This window comes from Phascolarctos cinereus, unplaced genomic scaffold, assembly GCF_003287225.1.
Source record: "Phascolarctos cinereus isolate Bilbo 61053 unplaced genomic scaffold, phaCin_HiC Scaffold_2;HRSCAF=192, whole genome shotgun sequence".
Classification (NCBI taxonomy): Eukaryota; Metazoa; Chordata; class Mammalia; order Diprotodontia; family Phascolarctidae; genus Phascolarctos; species Phascolarctos cinereus.
The window spans coordinates 220,260,269-220,277,463 of NW_027555625.1; the positions used below are offsets into that span (position 1 = coordinate 220,260,269).

At 39.3% G+C, this 17,195-nt stretch overlaps 1 protein-coding gene across 3 annotated transcripts in view; it reads right to left on the reverse strand.

The window, feature by feature from the left end:
* The window catches only part of GPN1 (GPN-loop GTPase 1), a 27,144-nt gene continuing 9,949 nt past the window's right edge, over positions 1-17,195 (reverse strand). For 2 of the 3 annotated variants that reach the window (XM_078149788.1, XM_078149789.1), the window contains 9 exons: positions 15,913-15,991; positions 15,373-15,467; positions 14,262-14,307; positions 11,567-11,713; positions 8,785-8,867; positions 8,000-8,039; positions 6,004-6,094; positions 1,588-1,695; positions 1-691 (listed from right to left, as the gene is read on the reverse strand). In XM_078149788.1, coding sequence (XP_078005914.1) covers positions 606-691; positions 1,588-1,695; positions 6,004-6,094; positions 8,000-8,039; positions 8,785-8,867; positions 11,567-11,713; positions 14,262-14,307; positions 15,373-15,467; positions 15,913-15,991 — 775 coding nt within the window. In that variant the 3' untranslated portion in view covers positions 1-605. Of the gene's footprint in view, positions 692-1,587; positions 1,696-2,081; positions 2,165-6,003; positions 6,095-7,999; positions 8,040-8,784; positions 8,868-11,566; positions 11,714-14,261; positions 14,308-15,372; positions 15,468-15,912; positions 15,992-17,195 lie in introns of those variants that run through there. The other variant, XR_013484663.1, reaches the window with a different exon arrangement.

Below are 17,195 nucleotides of genomic sequence, written 5' to 3' on the forward strand. Positions count from 1 at the left end.
TCACAAAGTTAATAAATTATTTATCCAAGTTCCAACACAAAGTACAGCGTTCCTGTTTCCCTCCAACAAGCTTGAGGTCCTATAAACAACATAATAAAGAACAAGTTCTAGCACTGATACTGACAAAATGAGCAGAAAGCTGCTGACATTCCTGGCTTGTGAAGACTCACTCTCAGCACCATTTGTCACACAGGGAAAGGGGCACATACAGCCAAGGGCGTAGAAAAGACAGGGAGAAGTGTTGGCTGTAAAACCAGCCTCCCAAAAGAGATGAATAAGACTACCAAGAGTGAGCTCTCAATTTCTACTTGCCAGCAGCAAAGATATTTGAGTTTAACATGATAAAACAGTAAGATAACCTCAGGGCCGCAACAGTATGAGCTTCTATCCAGAGGGCTTAGGAAAGCTGAAGAGGAATCCAGCTTCTCTCTTCTGGTTCTGCTTGGTCACCGAATCTCTCTAATACTGACTTCCAAGCCAAAAGTTCTCTTCATGACCAAAACCAGTGGAAGACAACAATAGTTCCTTCATGCAGAACTCCTGAACTCAGCATTTCAAGTAACCTAAATACAGCTTCCTAATGTCTCTCTCCCCTAATTATTTATTTATTCATTGCTTCTGTTCCTGTACCATGTCACTGATTCCTGCATAAAATTCTTGAAAGCAGGTTCTTCATGGCTTTCTTCTGTAACTGAAAAGGGAAGAAGTAGTGAAAATTACTTTCCAATTATCCAGGTGGGTGGGAATTGTTCTCCTTCCACTCCTCAGGAAAGATATTTTGTTCCAATAAAATCTGACTGTTCCCTTTATTCAACCAGGAAGCTCTCTGAGACCTTTATGACCACGTGTAGCCCAAAACACTTGAGAGGTTTTGCCAGCTGGTACTGCTGAAGTTTGGGGATGTCAGGACAGCACCCTAATACTGCAGGAGTTAGGCAGAAAGGTAGATTTGGTTCACAACTCACAGAACTGCCCCTAACCAAGTTAGACCCTCAAGGGTTTTATTGTTTTTGTTCTTGTTTTTGGCAAGACAATTGGGATTAAGTGACTTGCCCAGGGTCACACAGCTAGTGAGTGTCAAGTGTCTGGTCTGAGACTGGATTTGAACTCAGGTCCTCCTGACTCCAAGGCCAGTGCTCTATCTACCGTGCCACCTAGCTGCCCCATATCTCCATATCCCGATTCTCTTAGACTTCTACTTTGTGAATAACCCAGCCATGAACCAAAATAAGTCCCTCAGGATCTTTCCATGTGTCTTCAAAGCAGTTCTAGGGGCCTCAAAATGACATTAGGCTCTAAAAATATCTTGAAGTCTAAAGAGAATCATGGGACAACGAAGAGCCTGAAAATGTTTGTGACTATCCAAGGGCAAAAGAAAGCCTCCGGGAAGCAATTTCCTGTTACTATACCCTTTACCATCTTTCATCTCCATGGCTACAGATGACATGCTTTAGAGACTGGGAATTTTACTCCAAAATAATTTCAAAATATGAGTCTCTTGGGTCACCAACTCCCAGTGAAACAGCTCTCTATCTCTACAAAGTCATTCCAGTTTGCTATCTTCCATGCAACTGTTTTCTCCCTCACCTTTATGGTCAATATCATCTGTATCACTATCTTCTTCATCCTCTTCCTCATCTGCTATACCTCGGGTTAGAATCAGATCAGAAGGAGTCACTGCAGAAGCCGAATTGTCTATAAAAGAAACACAACTATTAACTTGCAGCAAAAACAACTTCACTTCCTAAATAGTGATCAATGAAGCACCCACCCCTATCCCTTGAGAGGAGAGAGCAGCAGAGCAACAAGATCACGGCATCATATACAAAGGCAGCCTTGGGACCTGCCTCAAGAATCCTCAAAGACTCTAAAATCCTGATACCCAGGGTGACCAGGGAACTGTGTAGTAGAGGTTTGGTGGGGTTTATACTGAACTTTGGAACTGTCTAAATGAAGACTAGACACTTATTTTGATATAACAAGGGATGAGGAAATGTCTTTTGAAAAGATAGCAACTATCTTCCCACAGCAGACAACTACAAAATGGAGCAATGAGGACTCTCCAGTGAAGGAAAGGTCACCTTTGAAAATTCTTCCTAAGCCATACTGCCAGAGAAAACTCCCCCTAGGCATTTCACAGATGGTGTAATTGTTCAGTAGCTTCCTAAAGAAAAAATAATTAATTTGAGAAGACCTCAAGTGGTAATCCACTCCATTAAGAAAGACTAAATGGGGGTGGAGCCAAGATGGCAGAGTAAAAGCAGTGACTTGCTTAAGCTCTCCCCCAAACCCTTCCAAATACTTGTAAAAAATGGCTCTAAACAAATTATAAAGCAGCAGAACCCACAAAAAGACAGAGTGAAACAAATTTTCAGCCCAAGACAACCTGGATGGTTGATCAGAAGGGTGTATCGCTCTGGGCGGGGACAGGAATGCAGTTTGGCATGGGCAAGCGGGCAAAACAGGCCTCAGCGAACCTGGAGCAGCCCTCAGAGGACTAAATCATGGGCAGTTGTGGCGGTTTCAAGGAAAACTGCCCTGATATTTTAGAACTAGAGGGCAAAATAGAAATTGAAAGAATCCACTGATCACCTCTTGAAAGAGATTCCCAAAGGAAAACTCCTAGGAATATTGTAGCCAAATTCCGGAGTTCCCGGGTCAAGGAGAAAATATTGCAAGCAGCCAAAATGAAACAATTCAAGTATTGCGGAAACACAATCAGGATTGATAAGACAAGATTTAGCAGCTTCTATATTAAGGGACTGCAGGGCATGGAATATAATACTCTGGAGGACAAAGGAGATAGGATTATAACCAAGAATCACCTACCCAGCAAAACTGAGTATAATCCTTCAGGGGAAAAAAATGGTCATTCAGTGAAATAGAGGACTTTCAAGCAGTCTTTGATGAAAAGACCAGCGCTGAATAGAAAATATGACTTTCAAATACAAGACTCAAGAGAAACATGAAGAGGTAAACAGAAAAGAGAAATCATGAGGGACTTATTAAGGTTGAACTGTTTACATTCTTGCATGGAAAGATGATATTTGTAACTCATGAGACCTTTGTCAGTATTACAGTAGTTGGAGGGGAAAAATATGTATACATAGATAGATAGATAGAGAGGGCACAGGGTAAGATGAAGATGAAGGGGTGATATCTGGAGAATAAAATTAAGGGGTGAGAGAGGATTATACTGGGAGAAGGAGAAAGGGAGAGGTAGAATGGGGTAAATTATCTTACATAAAACAGACAAGAAAAGGCTTTTATAGTGGAGGGGAATTGGGGGAAGGTGAGAGAGAATAAGTGAATAGGGGATAAAAAAAAGAAAGACTAAATGAAGTCCTTGATAGTAAAGGGAGGGGAGGGACTAAACTGCCAACTGCTTCAGGGATAGAAACAGTACAGAAAGCACTTTAACTGTGGAAAAAAAAACCCAAGGGATTATTAGTTATTTCTCATTTAGTAAATAACCTTTCACCCTCCTGTCCCCAACCTAAGCAATCACTGCTTTAGCCTAGAGAGCTGGCCAAGGCCATATTTCAGGATGAGAATCCAGCAGTCAATCTTGATGGAAACCTAAAGGGAACCTTTTAGACTTTGACATCAATTATACAGGAAATGTGAAAAGTCAATAAAAGACAAATTTCAACTCCCACCCATAAAATTGGTAAAGAGGATAAAAGCCTGAAATGGTCACTGTTGGTGTGGCAGTTAAAAGATGAGCATAATAATGCACTATGTGATGATGCTGAGAATTTGTCTAAGCCATCTGGAAAACAATCTGGAATTATCTGAGAAAATCACTAAATTGTTCATGACCTTTAACCCAGAGGTCCTACCATTGGGAATATACTCCACCCCAAAGAGGTCAAAGACCGAAAGGTCCCTAAAACACCAAAATGTTCATAGCAATACTTTCTGTGGAAGCAAAAAGACTGGAAACAAAGGAAGTGACCACTGGCAGGGGAATCAACAAACTGTGGTATATCAATACAATGGAATATTATTTCACCACAAAATTTGATGAATATATGAAAGCATTCAAAAACTTATATGAACTAGAAGGATACACACAATAACTTCAATACTGAAATGAAAACCAGCAGTAAGATACCTGAGCTCAAATTAAATTCAGGTGACCAATTCTGTGTCTGTAAGACAGATGATGGTACACAGTAACAGCCACACATTGTGCAATGACCAACTTTGATAGACTTAGCTCTTCTCAACAAGACAATGGAGTCTGAATGCAGATTGAAGTACACTATTTTCTCTTTTTTCCCGTCTCATGATTTTTCCCTTTTGTTCTGATTCTTCCTTTACAACATGACTAATGTGGAAATATGTTTAATATGATTGTACATGTATAGCCTATATTAGACTGCTTGCCATCTTGAGGAGGGGGGTGGAGAGGGAAAGAGAAAAAAATCTGGAACTCAAAATGTTATAAAAGTGAATGCTGAAAACTATCTTTACATGTGATAGGAAAAAATAAAATACTGTTAAGTTGGAAAAAAAAAAAAGACAGATGATGAAGCAAACTTCCCCTTCTTAATAGGCAAGTGGGAGATTTATAAAAGAAGAACATTACATGTGCTGTCAAATGTAATTGTTCTATAGGGTCAGTTTTTGTCTAATTGTTCTTCTTAGTTATAAGAGAAGGTTATGTGAGAGAAGGGATACAGGTTATATCTTGAAATGACTCCCTCATGTAAAACAAAAGACACTGATAAAAACCAATTCTTATTAAACAATAAAAATGTTAATGAATAGAATTTGTGTATAAAAGTAAAAAAGGGAAATGGGCTAAAAACAACTTGGGGGGAGTAACCAAATGTTCAAAGGTTGACCACAAATATATTTAAATATCAGCTTTAAGAAATTTTATTTAATAACTAGAAGAAAATTATTTGGTTTGCAAATTAGATTGTTTTTTAACATTTTATTGTAACATTATCCATATCCATCTTTGGGAGAAAAAAATGAAGTCAATGGTACATATATTCCTTGCTTACCAAAAAAGTAGGATACAAAGGAACTCTGGTTTTGCCCTCAGCTAAAAGAGATTTCTCCATCTTCAAGTATTCTTATAGCCTTCAGTCTGGATTTGTACTCTGACTAGTAGGTTCCTCAGACATTTTGGGAGGGACTAGACTACGATTTCATTGTTGCAGGGACCTCCCAATGCAGGCCTTCCTCTACACCAGAGTGCATCAGTCCCTTCTCTGCAAGCTATTGCCTCACAGAGTTGTCTTCAGCACTCAGAGGTAAGTGACTTGTCAGGCAGTACATGTCAGAGGTAGGACTTGAACCTGGGTCTTTCTGAGTCCCAAGCTAGTTCTCTACCCAGCATACCACACTGCTTCTCTCTCCTTCATAACACTAACAGCTCGCTGAATCAAAATGTTTGCTGAAGTGAAACTATCCCTAGAAAATAAATGTAGGCTCAAGGAATAGACAAAAACTATTTAAATTTCACCTGAATAGATTGGAAATTGAGTTGCAAGGGCAACAGTAGTACAATAGGACCATGAACAAGACAGAAAAGGGAAGAATGTGAAACCCTCTCCACTTCAAAATAAGCAAACTCATGAAGTGGGAGAGAAAAAAACCAAAGCTACAGCCACTGTGCCAAAGGATATGATGAACGAGAGAAGGGCAGCAATTGCAGGGTGACGTAGAAACATATAAAGATTCTTTCTAAGCTTTAATCCAGTGTAGCTTCAGCAGTGCACTGAACCTCAATCGTCTGCCACCAACACAAAGCCACAGGAAAGGGCAATAACTTCAAGCTGATTCCAAGGTCACTATGCCAATAAACCCCCCAGTCTGAATGAGGACCCCAAGATTACCAACATGGGACAGCAACTAACTGAAGGTGATGCTCTGTAAATCTGTCATCTATACAGAGATTCCCTTTTCCTCCCTCGAATCTTTGCTGTATTCCTTCCTAATGAGGGAAAGTGCTGTATTCCCCAACTTCAACAGACCCTCAGGTACCTGTGGCTGCCCCAGGATCCAAGGCCACAGTCCCCATGTCTTTTCGAAGACGGTCCAGTTGCTCTTTTTGCTGCTGGCTCTGTGCATGGGCCTGTAGAAAGGAGGAAAAAATCACAGAAAAGAAAATCCCTGAGGTGAGAGGAAACTCTTAGTCTTCCAAAGAGAGGTTAACAGCAATGGAAAGATTCAGAGGGCTGTCTGGACATTAAGGAAGAAAGGGTTTGAATGAAAGGTAAAAGGGACCGAAAAAAAGAGGGGTTCATGAAGTGAAGTAAGGGCTACAACTGAAACTAAGTAAAATAGATACATGGCACAGGCAGGTAAATGAAATTCCTGTCAAATACACGTGGTAGAAAGTTTAATTACAATGGACCAATCTGGAGATACTAGTTTTAGGTTCAATCCAGAATCTTGCTTTAAGAGCAAGTCATGTGGGTTAAGGGTAGTGACTGGCATCCCTGTCTGCATATACTATGTGTTGGGCACATATACTGAGTAATCTTAGCTCTGCCAAGGGTCTCTTAAGGTCATCAAGTGCCTTTCCCTTCATTCCTGTTGGTGCTTTTCCTATTCTAACAGATTCCTAAGAAAGGAGATTCTACAGCCTAAGCTATAACCTCACAGTCAGGAAAGTAAACTTCAGAGTGGAAGACGACAAGTTATATGCTCAAAAAGGAAAAGCAGGAACTCTCTACAATTAACCTGTTGACAACCCACCTCCCCAGCTTTATTTCATACTTCTCTACATTCAGCCATATTGAAATACCTTTTGCTCCCCAAACCTTATATACCATCTCCCACCTGTGGGCATCCATACAGACCACCTCTATGCTTGGAACGTATGGATCTTCTTATTAAAATAACAGCTCACATTAATCATTATTTTGATCTTCACAACAAAGTGTTATGTTGTTGTAGGTGCTATTATTATCCCCATTTTGCAGATGATAAAACTAAGGCTGAAAAAAGGTTAAGTGACTCAGGGTCACACAGTAGTTCAATAAAGCAGAATTCAAGCACTCTATCCACTGTTCTATTCTGCCTCGTCAGATACCCCTTTTTCAGATGCTTTATTGTCCTTCAAGACACAATACAGGGGCCACTTCCTCCATGAAGCCTTCCCTTAAAATCCTCAAACTTTCCCTCTTCAAATATTCCTAGAACACCCCATTTTGCAGATGATAAAACTAAGGCTGAAAAAAGGTTAAGTGACTCAGGGTCACACAGTAGTTCAATACAGCAGAATTCAAGCACTCTATCCACTGTTCTATTCTGCCTCGTCAGATACCCCTTTTTCAGATGCTTTATTGTCCTTCAAGACACAATACAGGGGCCACTTCCTCCATGAAGCCTTCCCTTAAAATCCTCAAACTTTCCCTCTTCAAATATTCCTAGAACATTTTGTCTGATGTCTCTTTTGTCTCCCCCCCCTGCCCCCGTCCTCTTTACTCCCTATACCTTGTAACAGTCACCTTTGTATATTTACTATCCCCCAAGTAGGATGTAAGGTCTGTGAGGACAGGGGCTATTTAATTTTCATCTTTATAATCCCAACAGTGCCTTGCATATAGCAGGTGCTCAAATGTTTATTCAACTGAATTTGTTGTTTAAAATGTCACAAAGAAACCCAATTTTCAAATGTGAATTTAAGAAATCAGAACCTGAGGTGGCATGATGTAAGCAAGAGAAGAGCTGGCTGTGGAACCTGAAGACCAGGAGTGGCTTTGTGACCTCAGCAAAGGCCATCAACCTCTCAGTAAGATGAACAGACACTTTCACCACCTCCCACAGCCTGGCTGGGAAGAAACTGCTTTGAAAACTGTAAGATGACCTTAACTGTGAGCTATTATTATTTCTGAGTGACGAAGAACTATGACAAGATGGTGAATATACAAATTTAAATGAAAAGAACAGGAATCTGCAAAGTGCCTTGATATCCATGAAAACAAGCCTGTGACTTCTGGGGCACTAAAAGAATAGCCAGTTCCTTTCTTACCAATGTTTTCTTCAGACGCTCATATTCAGGACGATACTCCCTAGAAAGAAAAAATTCTTTTTAAATGCCTTGCCTCAAGAGCAATCTGTTCTAGGCCAACCAGCTAGAACTCCCATCACTAAAGGGAAGAAAATAAGCAAACATAGTTAAAATAAAGGGATCTGTCTAAACCTAAGGTTACTGAGTCCCAACAGGTCAGTGAGATACTACTACGAAATAAGCAAAGCTCCAAAGTGACTAACCTGCCCATGAAACTAGGAAATGCAAATAATTCTTGTCTAAAAGATTTGCTTGGTTGGAGAGGTGAACATTGGATGGAAGCTTAAAGTGAGTGAAGGCTGTCTACTGGGTTCAGAAATCTTGACATGGAACTGTGATGCACCTAGACAATAATCAGCAAGTTGGATGGGATGAAAAATCCTTGTCTGAAGAATCAACATGCCTGACAACTATTAGTGACCCAGAAGCAAACATAACCAAAGATGAAGATCAGTGCTAGTGAGGTCAGAAGCAGACACATACAGGTGTTGGGGGAAGGAAGAGAAGAAAAGTGTATGGAAAAGAGTTTTTCTGTGAAGTAAACATGTTGTTGATGACCTACTTCTATAAAAAGGTCAAATGTCACCCAGTAAATGGGGGTGGGAGGTGGGAAAGGAGTACATGTGTGTAATATGAATCAAATGCATAAATGGAGAAAACCTGAATGCCTGGCCTAAAAAAAAACACCTCCCTCATCCCAGAAGTGAATCCCAATGTGGCTATCAATTACCTCCTTCACTTCTTACCTTTCATATTCTTCTGTGGCACTAGTGACTTGCACAAAGAGTTCTTCTAAGCCTGTGCCCAGGACAGCAGACACCCCCACCACCTGCCAAAAGCACCCCAGAATCCTATGAGTAAATCACTGAAAAACTTGGATTTAAAATTTATATCTTCTCATTTTGAAAGACTTAAGAACTCTGATTAACAAAACAAGCAACTGTGACCCCAGAAGACTGATGGTGAAACACTGCTCCCTTCCTGAGAGGGAACAGTCTCAATGTGCAGAATGAGATACACATTTTCGAACACAGCTAATAGGAGAATTTGTTTTGCTTGATATGCACATGTTACAAGGATTTTTTTTCCCACTGGGTGGAGGGGAAGGCAGGGTAAATGGGAGGGAGAAAAAGATGCTTGATAATTTCTTAAAATTGCAAATTTTAAAAATGTCCTCTACGTTCTGTTTTATTCAAATAGTTTTTGTTTGTTTGTTTGTTTTTTGTTTTAGTATTCTACAGTGTTCAGTGTTCTGCCTTATGTTGCTCCTCCTGTCCTTTCCCCCCAAATCTCTACCTATCAAGCAGACCCATTCTTCTAAGCTCAGGTGACATTCAACTGCCTCAGGCAGGTTCTCTGATTTCCCTCCCCACCCCAGCCCACCAGAAAGTAATCACTCCCTCCTATAAATTCTAATAGTACTCTGTTCCTCTTTCACAGCACTTCACAAGCCTAGATTTTACGTTGTTAACAGCACGACCTATATTGTAGTCATTGTATTTCCCCTAGGTCCTACTTTATTGACTTGTACTTGCAGGTACTCAATCATATTTGTGGAAAGAAATATCTGTCCAAGCAATATAACTTAAATTATTAATGCATTCAACATTTACTAAGTGCTTATTATGGGCAAGGCACTGCATTAAGCAGGGGTGACACAAAAATGAAAAAAAAAAACCCAACAATCCTAATTCTTCCTGTGGCTCAACAGAGATTTGTGTTACCAAGAAGATATAAATAGGGAAATGACCTTCTTCTCTCCCAGGACAGAGAAAGATAAAAATAGTGGCTCTAGCAGATCTAAAGTAAAAATGTTTTAAATATATTTTTAATGAACAAAATCAAACAAGTTGCATGCTTTTGTTCTCTCTTCTTTGTCCACAAGGGAAGAGAAAGCAAGAAAGAAACAGAGTTGGGAAGTGGAATTTACAAGCTGCACAAAGCCTGGAATACTGTGATATTGGTCTCTGCCCGAGGCCTCTCTCCTTTTCATCCTTCATGTAGCTACCAACGTCTAACCATATCATTCCTTACTCAAACTCCATTGGGGAGAAAGAGGAAGGGAAGGGAAGTGAACAAGCATTTATTAAGTGCCTACTATGTGCCAGGCACTATGCTAAGAGTTTTAAAGATATTATTTCGTCTGATCTTCACAATAACCCTGGGAGATATTATACCCATTTCATATTTGATGAAACTAAAGCAGACAAGGGTTAAGTGAGTTGAACAGGGTCAAACAGCTAGAAAATGTCTGAGGCCAGATGTAAACTCAGGTCTTCCTGACTTCAGGCCTACTGTTCTATCTACCGAGCCACCTAACTATCCTTAAATACCTAATTAATTACCTAAATACATGGCACTCTATTACCTCTAAGATAAAATAAGTTCTTCAAAAACTTGGCTCCAACTTACCCTTCCAGTCTTATTACACATTACTTCCCTTCATAAGCTCTATGGTCCAAACTGGCTTAGTCACTATTCCACACATAGGCCACCACATGTGCGTCTCTGCAATGGCTATCCCCCACACCTGGAATGCACTTCCTCCTCATCTCTGACTCTCAGAATCTCTACTAGTCTCTTGAGTCCTCCACTATTCAACTCAAGCACTACCTTTTGCATAAAAATTTTCCTGTTCCCCCCAGCTGCTAGTGGCTTTTCCTAAAAAAAAAAAATCACCTTGAATTTATTTTTCCTTTACACACTTATGTTACCTCTCTGAAAGAACCTAAGCTTCTTAAGGGCAGGCCCTGTTTCACTTTTATCTATCTTCATTGAGCTTAATCTGTTTGTTTATTGATTGATCAGGATGGCTATTTAAAAGACTAAGGAAATCGCTATCATTTTTTTTCACTTCTGTTGAGTTTTGTTTCCTCTTTCTGATAGTTCCTCCTATTGGTTTTAATTTTTACTTATAACTTCACTAATGTGAAAATATGTTTAACAGGAATGTAAATGTATAGCCTATATCAGATTGTGCACTGTCTTGGGGAGGAAGGGGAAGAAAAATTTTAAACTCAAAAGCATATAGAAGTGATTGTTGATAAATCAAAATAAACTAATAAAAAATTTTTTAAAAAAGGCTAAGGAAGCATTTCAGATCAGTTACTATGATAAAATCTAAGGTAACATGCTGAGCATAAAGTTTAAATCTTCCTCAAAGTAGAATGGAAAGCCAAGGTTTTGTTAAGCAACTGACAAAAACAGCTGCATATATGGACAGCAATATGTTTATATTCTTTTAAATTTTGTTCTAAATTGAATATTGTATTCTTTTGCTTTCTATTGTAAAATGTTAAATAATTCATGTTCTCATTTTAACAGTTTTATTTAACAAATAAAAGCAAGGATTTAGCTTACAACCTAATCTTTTCCAAAGATGCCTACTTACTTGACCTATTCAATCAAAGAAAACAGCTGAACCACTAAAGTTTTTGCTCTCTTCTATCCAAGACTTCAATCAAAAATGGTCCTTTACTGATAATCCCAGTCATTTCAAAGATGAAAGAGAGTGGAGGTGAAACTTACCCTGAGTGAACTATAAAACTCATCCAACACTAGACTCATAGAACGAGTCAGATTACTGACATATGTAGTTTCTTGATTTAAGGCATCTTGGAAGGTCTCAAAATCCTGCATCCATTCCACTGCAAAGCTGTGATCAATGATGTCAGTCTGCATCAGACAGAAAATAGAATAAGTTTCAGAACTGAGGACATTGTTCATATAATAAGTGAATGGAAAATGACAAGAACAAATGCAATGGGTCACATGAGCACAAAAGCAAAGTAATATAGTTAAGGAAATTAAAATCCTATACCTAAATATCATGATAAGCATTAGGCTGGAAAAAGTTTGCCAGGGAATTAAACTGTTATCAATTCAAACTCAGTATATGTAAAACCAAGTTCAACAGCCATCTGTTGAAAGATTTTGCCTGACTTCCATATTTCTTCAGGAAACCAGGCAAGAGAATATTGTGTGATGACCCCTCCACTGCCTTTTCTTAGATATTCAGCCACAACCTACTGTGGATTTTTCTTTTAAATGTTTTTTTTTAAGGCAATTGGGGTTAAGTGACTTGCCCAGGGTCACACAGCTAGTGTCAAGTGTTTGGTCTGAGCACAGATTTGAACTTAGGTCCTCCCGACTTCAGAGCTGGTGCTCTATCCACTTCGCCACCTACCTGCCCTGCCCCCCTTTTAAATGTTTCAAATCTATCCCTTGTCCATTTTCATGGCTACCACCCTAAGTCTGGGCCCTTATTACCTCACAACTCAGCTACCAGAATTGCTTATAATTGCTCACCCTACCTCCAGTCTCTCTACTACTCTAACCTACCCTGGATAGATAGACCTAAAATATTAATTTATTCTTTTAATATAGGTTTTATTTATGCCTTCTATCACAATCATTTCTGGAAACCCGCCTCTTCCACCTCCTAGACTCTGAATTTTCTCTTGTAAAAAAAAAATAATTAAGAAAATTAAATAGAAAGACCAAGACCTTGCCCCTCTGGCAGGAGAAGAGTCCTCTAAACATGTACTTTTACCTATAACCAAGCACTTCATCCCCCTCACTGGGCTGGGTGAGACTTCATCATTTCTATCCAGCCACAAACCTCCTAAAACCCTTTCCCCCTACTCACTCTGGAAAGAGTAATTAATTACATCAACCTCCCAATTCCTGGGGATGTTATTGGCACCTCGGTGACTCCCCTGGCCACCACTCCCTCATATCTTTGGTCTTCCCCTATTTAAATGAAAGCTCCTTGAGGGCAGAGACTGTCTTGCTCCTTGTTTTCATAGCCCTCAAATTCAGCACAGTGCCTAGCATGTGGCAAATGCTTAATAAATTATTTTATATTCATTCACATTACCTCCCTGCTCAAAAAACCTAAAAAGGCTTTTTACTTCATACTCAACAACTTTTAACAGGTCCCAGCTTCTTACAGGATCAACTGAAAACATTTCCTGATATTCAAGGACCTTCATAAATGGCCTCAATGAAACTCCTACTATTCCTTTATGTGAAACTTCTGAGTGAGACATTCTAGTCTCACTCATTCTAGTCAATGTAAAAAGTCCTTTGCATTCCTGGCTCCTTACCATAGCTCCTTTTACCTAGAATGAAAGGATATATTTTGTTCTCATATCACATCCATCCCTTAACACTCAACTCTGATCTCACCTCTATTGTCAACATAGTTCCCGGTAGGTAACAGAATCTTAACAAATGTTTGTTGAACCGAAGATGTCCCTAAATAATCCAAGCTAAAATGATCTCTTCCTTCTTCTGAGTACTTATTGTATGCAATTATTGTATACTTTGCCTTTAAATTTTTACTTTTTTTGGCCTCAATTAGAAGCAGGGAAAGTTACAAATAGACACAGAGAACCAAGAATTTACCAATATAAATGCTAACATCCCCAGCGGCTAACATATATATTCAAGACCAGTAAACATTAGCAATCATTAAGTTTTTTCTTTTTAAAAGTTATCTCAGCATACAATGAGCCATTCATATTCTTCTTTCCTCTTCCCTAACCCTCCCTACCAGACCAACAGATGACCTAAATGAAGCATTACTGCACCACAACTGGTAGTTGTTGAATAAATATTTCCTCGGTCCCCTTGGCAACAGCAAATAGCTTCTGGATCCACAGCTAAATAACTTCTATTCCCAGCTTACAAAGATGATTCCAGTTTGTCTAGTTAAGTAATCCCTTGAGTCTCCCTACCTATCCCATCTCCTAACATGAGGGTATCTTACTACAAACAGTAGTTCCTTCTCCCTAATATGCATATGATCTGCTCCATCCAGAGGAGCTTCTGTGGCGACTGCTTAGACAGACTGATACTTTTTCTAGAGAGAGAGATCTCATAGCCTATTCTCCTCTTCTGGCAAAACAAAAGCCTCAATCTACCAGCTCTCTCACCTACAGCCATCCTCCTTAACCACCAAATCTCCCCACAACAAGAAAGCATTAAGAAGAGAAGATCATACCCACGACAGCTTAGACACTGAATATCATCATTAATTTTTACAGTTTCATAGGACTTTAGAAATCACCTAGTATTCTGCCAGATGAGGAGACTGAAGTCCAAAGAGGTTAAATGATTTGTCCAAGGTCACACAGACAGGAGGACAGTTGGTCCTAGAGCTCATATTTACTACCTTTCAGTCCAGTGCCCGGTCCACATGATGCTGAAGGACACCTACCTTGTTCATGACCACAATGAAAGGCAACTTGGTTTTATACAGGATACTGAAAAAGAATCAAGCAACAATTAGTAACAAGCAGCATCCAGGCAAAGCAAAGCATATGATCAGCACCCAAGTACTATTGTTAGTTTAGAATGACGCCCCTCCAGGAGGAAAATTAACTCCCTCCCCCACAGAAACAACCACAAAAATCCCATATATCTCAATATACTGGCAATGACAAATTTTAATGCTGTTAATTTGCAACTGAGTGTAAAGTTATTAGTTACTGCTCATATCAAGAAGTTATTTCACACGCCTAGTATAGAGGTGAAAATATCACTGCTAGAATGACCAAAATTAGCTGCAGAGGAGGGATCATTTTTATTCCCTCCTCTTGACAGAAGTGGTAAACTATGGATGCAGAATGCCACATTTAAACAATCAACAAGCATTATTTATCAAGGGCATGCGATATCCCATCCGCTGTCAGATACAACTGTTAGATCTGCTAGTTCTGATTAATGTTTTTTCTTATGATAGGCAGATGAGGATTAAAAGAAAAGCACCAGGTGGCAGTGGGGGATGGGGCTCACTGGGAAAGGGCTATGGAATTAAAAAAAACACACCAGTCACTTTTTTAAAATTCCACTCCTCCTGGTAACAAAGTTTCTAGGTCAACCAGTTGGACTTGCTACACCACTATCAAACAAGAAAACTGACAGTCCCAAGAGCTCCCAGACACCAATCCTCTGATATTTATAAAGTTCTTTCTGGCCAAGGCCTTTCCTTTTCTAATGTTTCTGTTTGCATTTAGTTAGAGTAGTAACTATGCCCAGCTGCCCTCCCCATTATTAGCTTTGCACTGTATAACAGCCCTCAGACTCAATGGTACCGTCCACTTTGACTTCCATGCCATTCAGTAGAGTGAAGCTGTACAGAAGGTCACGTTCACATTCCCTCTCTGATGAGCGCAATGGGGCCCTATGTGTTACACAATTACCAAGCTGGGGAGCTCAAGTGAGGGAATTCCCAGGGGCAAGAATCTGCAACAATCTTCTTAAAATCAATAAGGATTAAAATGGAAAGGTATGTGCAGTGGTGGGCCCTACCTTCCAAGAAGCCTTACCTGCATGCATACAACATGTTGGACATGAAGGTAACAGGGTTGGTGCTTCTAGATGTATCCATTATATAAATGACAATTGTTGGAAATGAGGAAGCCTGAAGAAACAATGTGAGGCACATCCTCGTCAGAGTGGTGACTACTTGACTCCAAATCACTCTGCTACTTTCCCAAGCAAAAGATGCCCTGCTCTGGTTCCCAAGCTTAAAAATGATGGGCTATGGATATGAAACAGCTGGTGTGCCACCTCCTCCATGAAGCCTTCCTTGATACTCCCCACCCCAAGGGTTTAGTGATCTTCCCTCCTCAAAATCCCTTTAATAACTTATCTATGCATATGCTCTGTTCCATCCTTGCCCTCAACAGATGTAAACAACTTGTGCCCACAAGAGACTCTTGTTTTCGTGTCTTCCTTGTTTAAGCACAGTGTCCGGCTTTTAAGTGGAGCATAATGTTTGTTCAAATGAAATGAAAATGTGGATTTATCACTCTAATCACTCCCCGACAGTGACCTCTCAATCATAGGGCAAAAACAAGACTCACCAGGGCTTCAGTGATAATTGTACCAGAAGCTGACCAAGTGAACACCTCAATCTGTCCAGGTGTATCAATCAAGACATACCTGTTTTATGGACAAATAAATAAGTATTACAACTATGTAATAAAATATTCTGAAGACATTTCCAAAGACCTCATGATGGAAAATGCTACCCACATCGAAAGAAAGAACTGTGGAGTTTGAATGCAGATCGAAGCATACTATTTGCTATTTTTTTAATTCTGTTGTGTTTTGTTTCCTCTTTCTGGTGGTTCCTCCTTAGTTCTAATTCTTACTTACAACATCACTAATGTGGAAATATGTTTAATAGTAATGTATATGTACAGCCTATATCAGATTATGCGCTGTCTTGGGGAGGGAGGTGGGGAGGGAAGGGAAGAAAAATTTAAAACTCAAAAGCTTATGGAAGTGATTTCTGATAGTTCAAAATAAATTAATTAAGAAAAAAAAAGCCACCAAAAAAAATTCTAGACGAGGGATTTACAACAGCCACTGTACAGATAACTAAAAATACTAAGCTATCCCACCATACAATATTGTCAACTCCTAAAATCTGAAACCCAGCAATTTAATATAGCACCAAACTATTAGATTATGGATGAATAACCCCAACTCCCCTTCACTAAGTACACAAAAACATATTCTCAAGGTCACCTTTGTGAACAAAGATATTAATGTGTAATCATCTAAATATAATAGATTCTTTCACAAACCTAGGGCCACAATGTAAAAACTCATTGTCTTTGGAAATGGATGTTTGAGAGAGTGGATAAAAGAGATATTTCAAGGACATAAACAAATTCTTTAAACAGATTCCAAAACACACATACACACACACACACACACACACACACACACACACACACACACACACACACACACACGAAGATTATTCTATGTCAGACACATCCAGAGTTAACCAGTCTTAGAACTGGTTAATCTCCAAATGGTCAGAAAAGTAGGACTAAGATTTAAAAATAACTTTATAACCAGGTGTTAATTTACCAACTATGACTTGATAGTTTCTATGTAGGTTCCTTTAATAATCTTAAGTAAATGCCTCTAAATCTGAAGTCAGGGTATAAGTAGAAAGATAGAGCAGATGTTAATCTCCACTTTCCTGCCTGGAGTTTAAATATTAAACACTAAGGCACACTGCTTAACTGCAAATGTGAACAGATTTTTAGACCAGAGGTGGTGAACTCCCAGCCTGCTACAAAACTCTCAGTGAAGAAATACAATAAAACCTAGATAATGTTAATTTGTG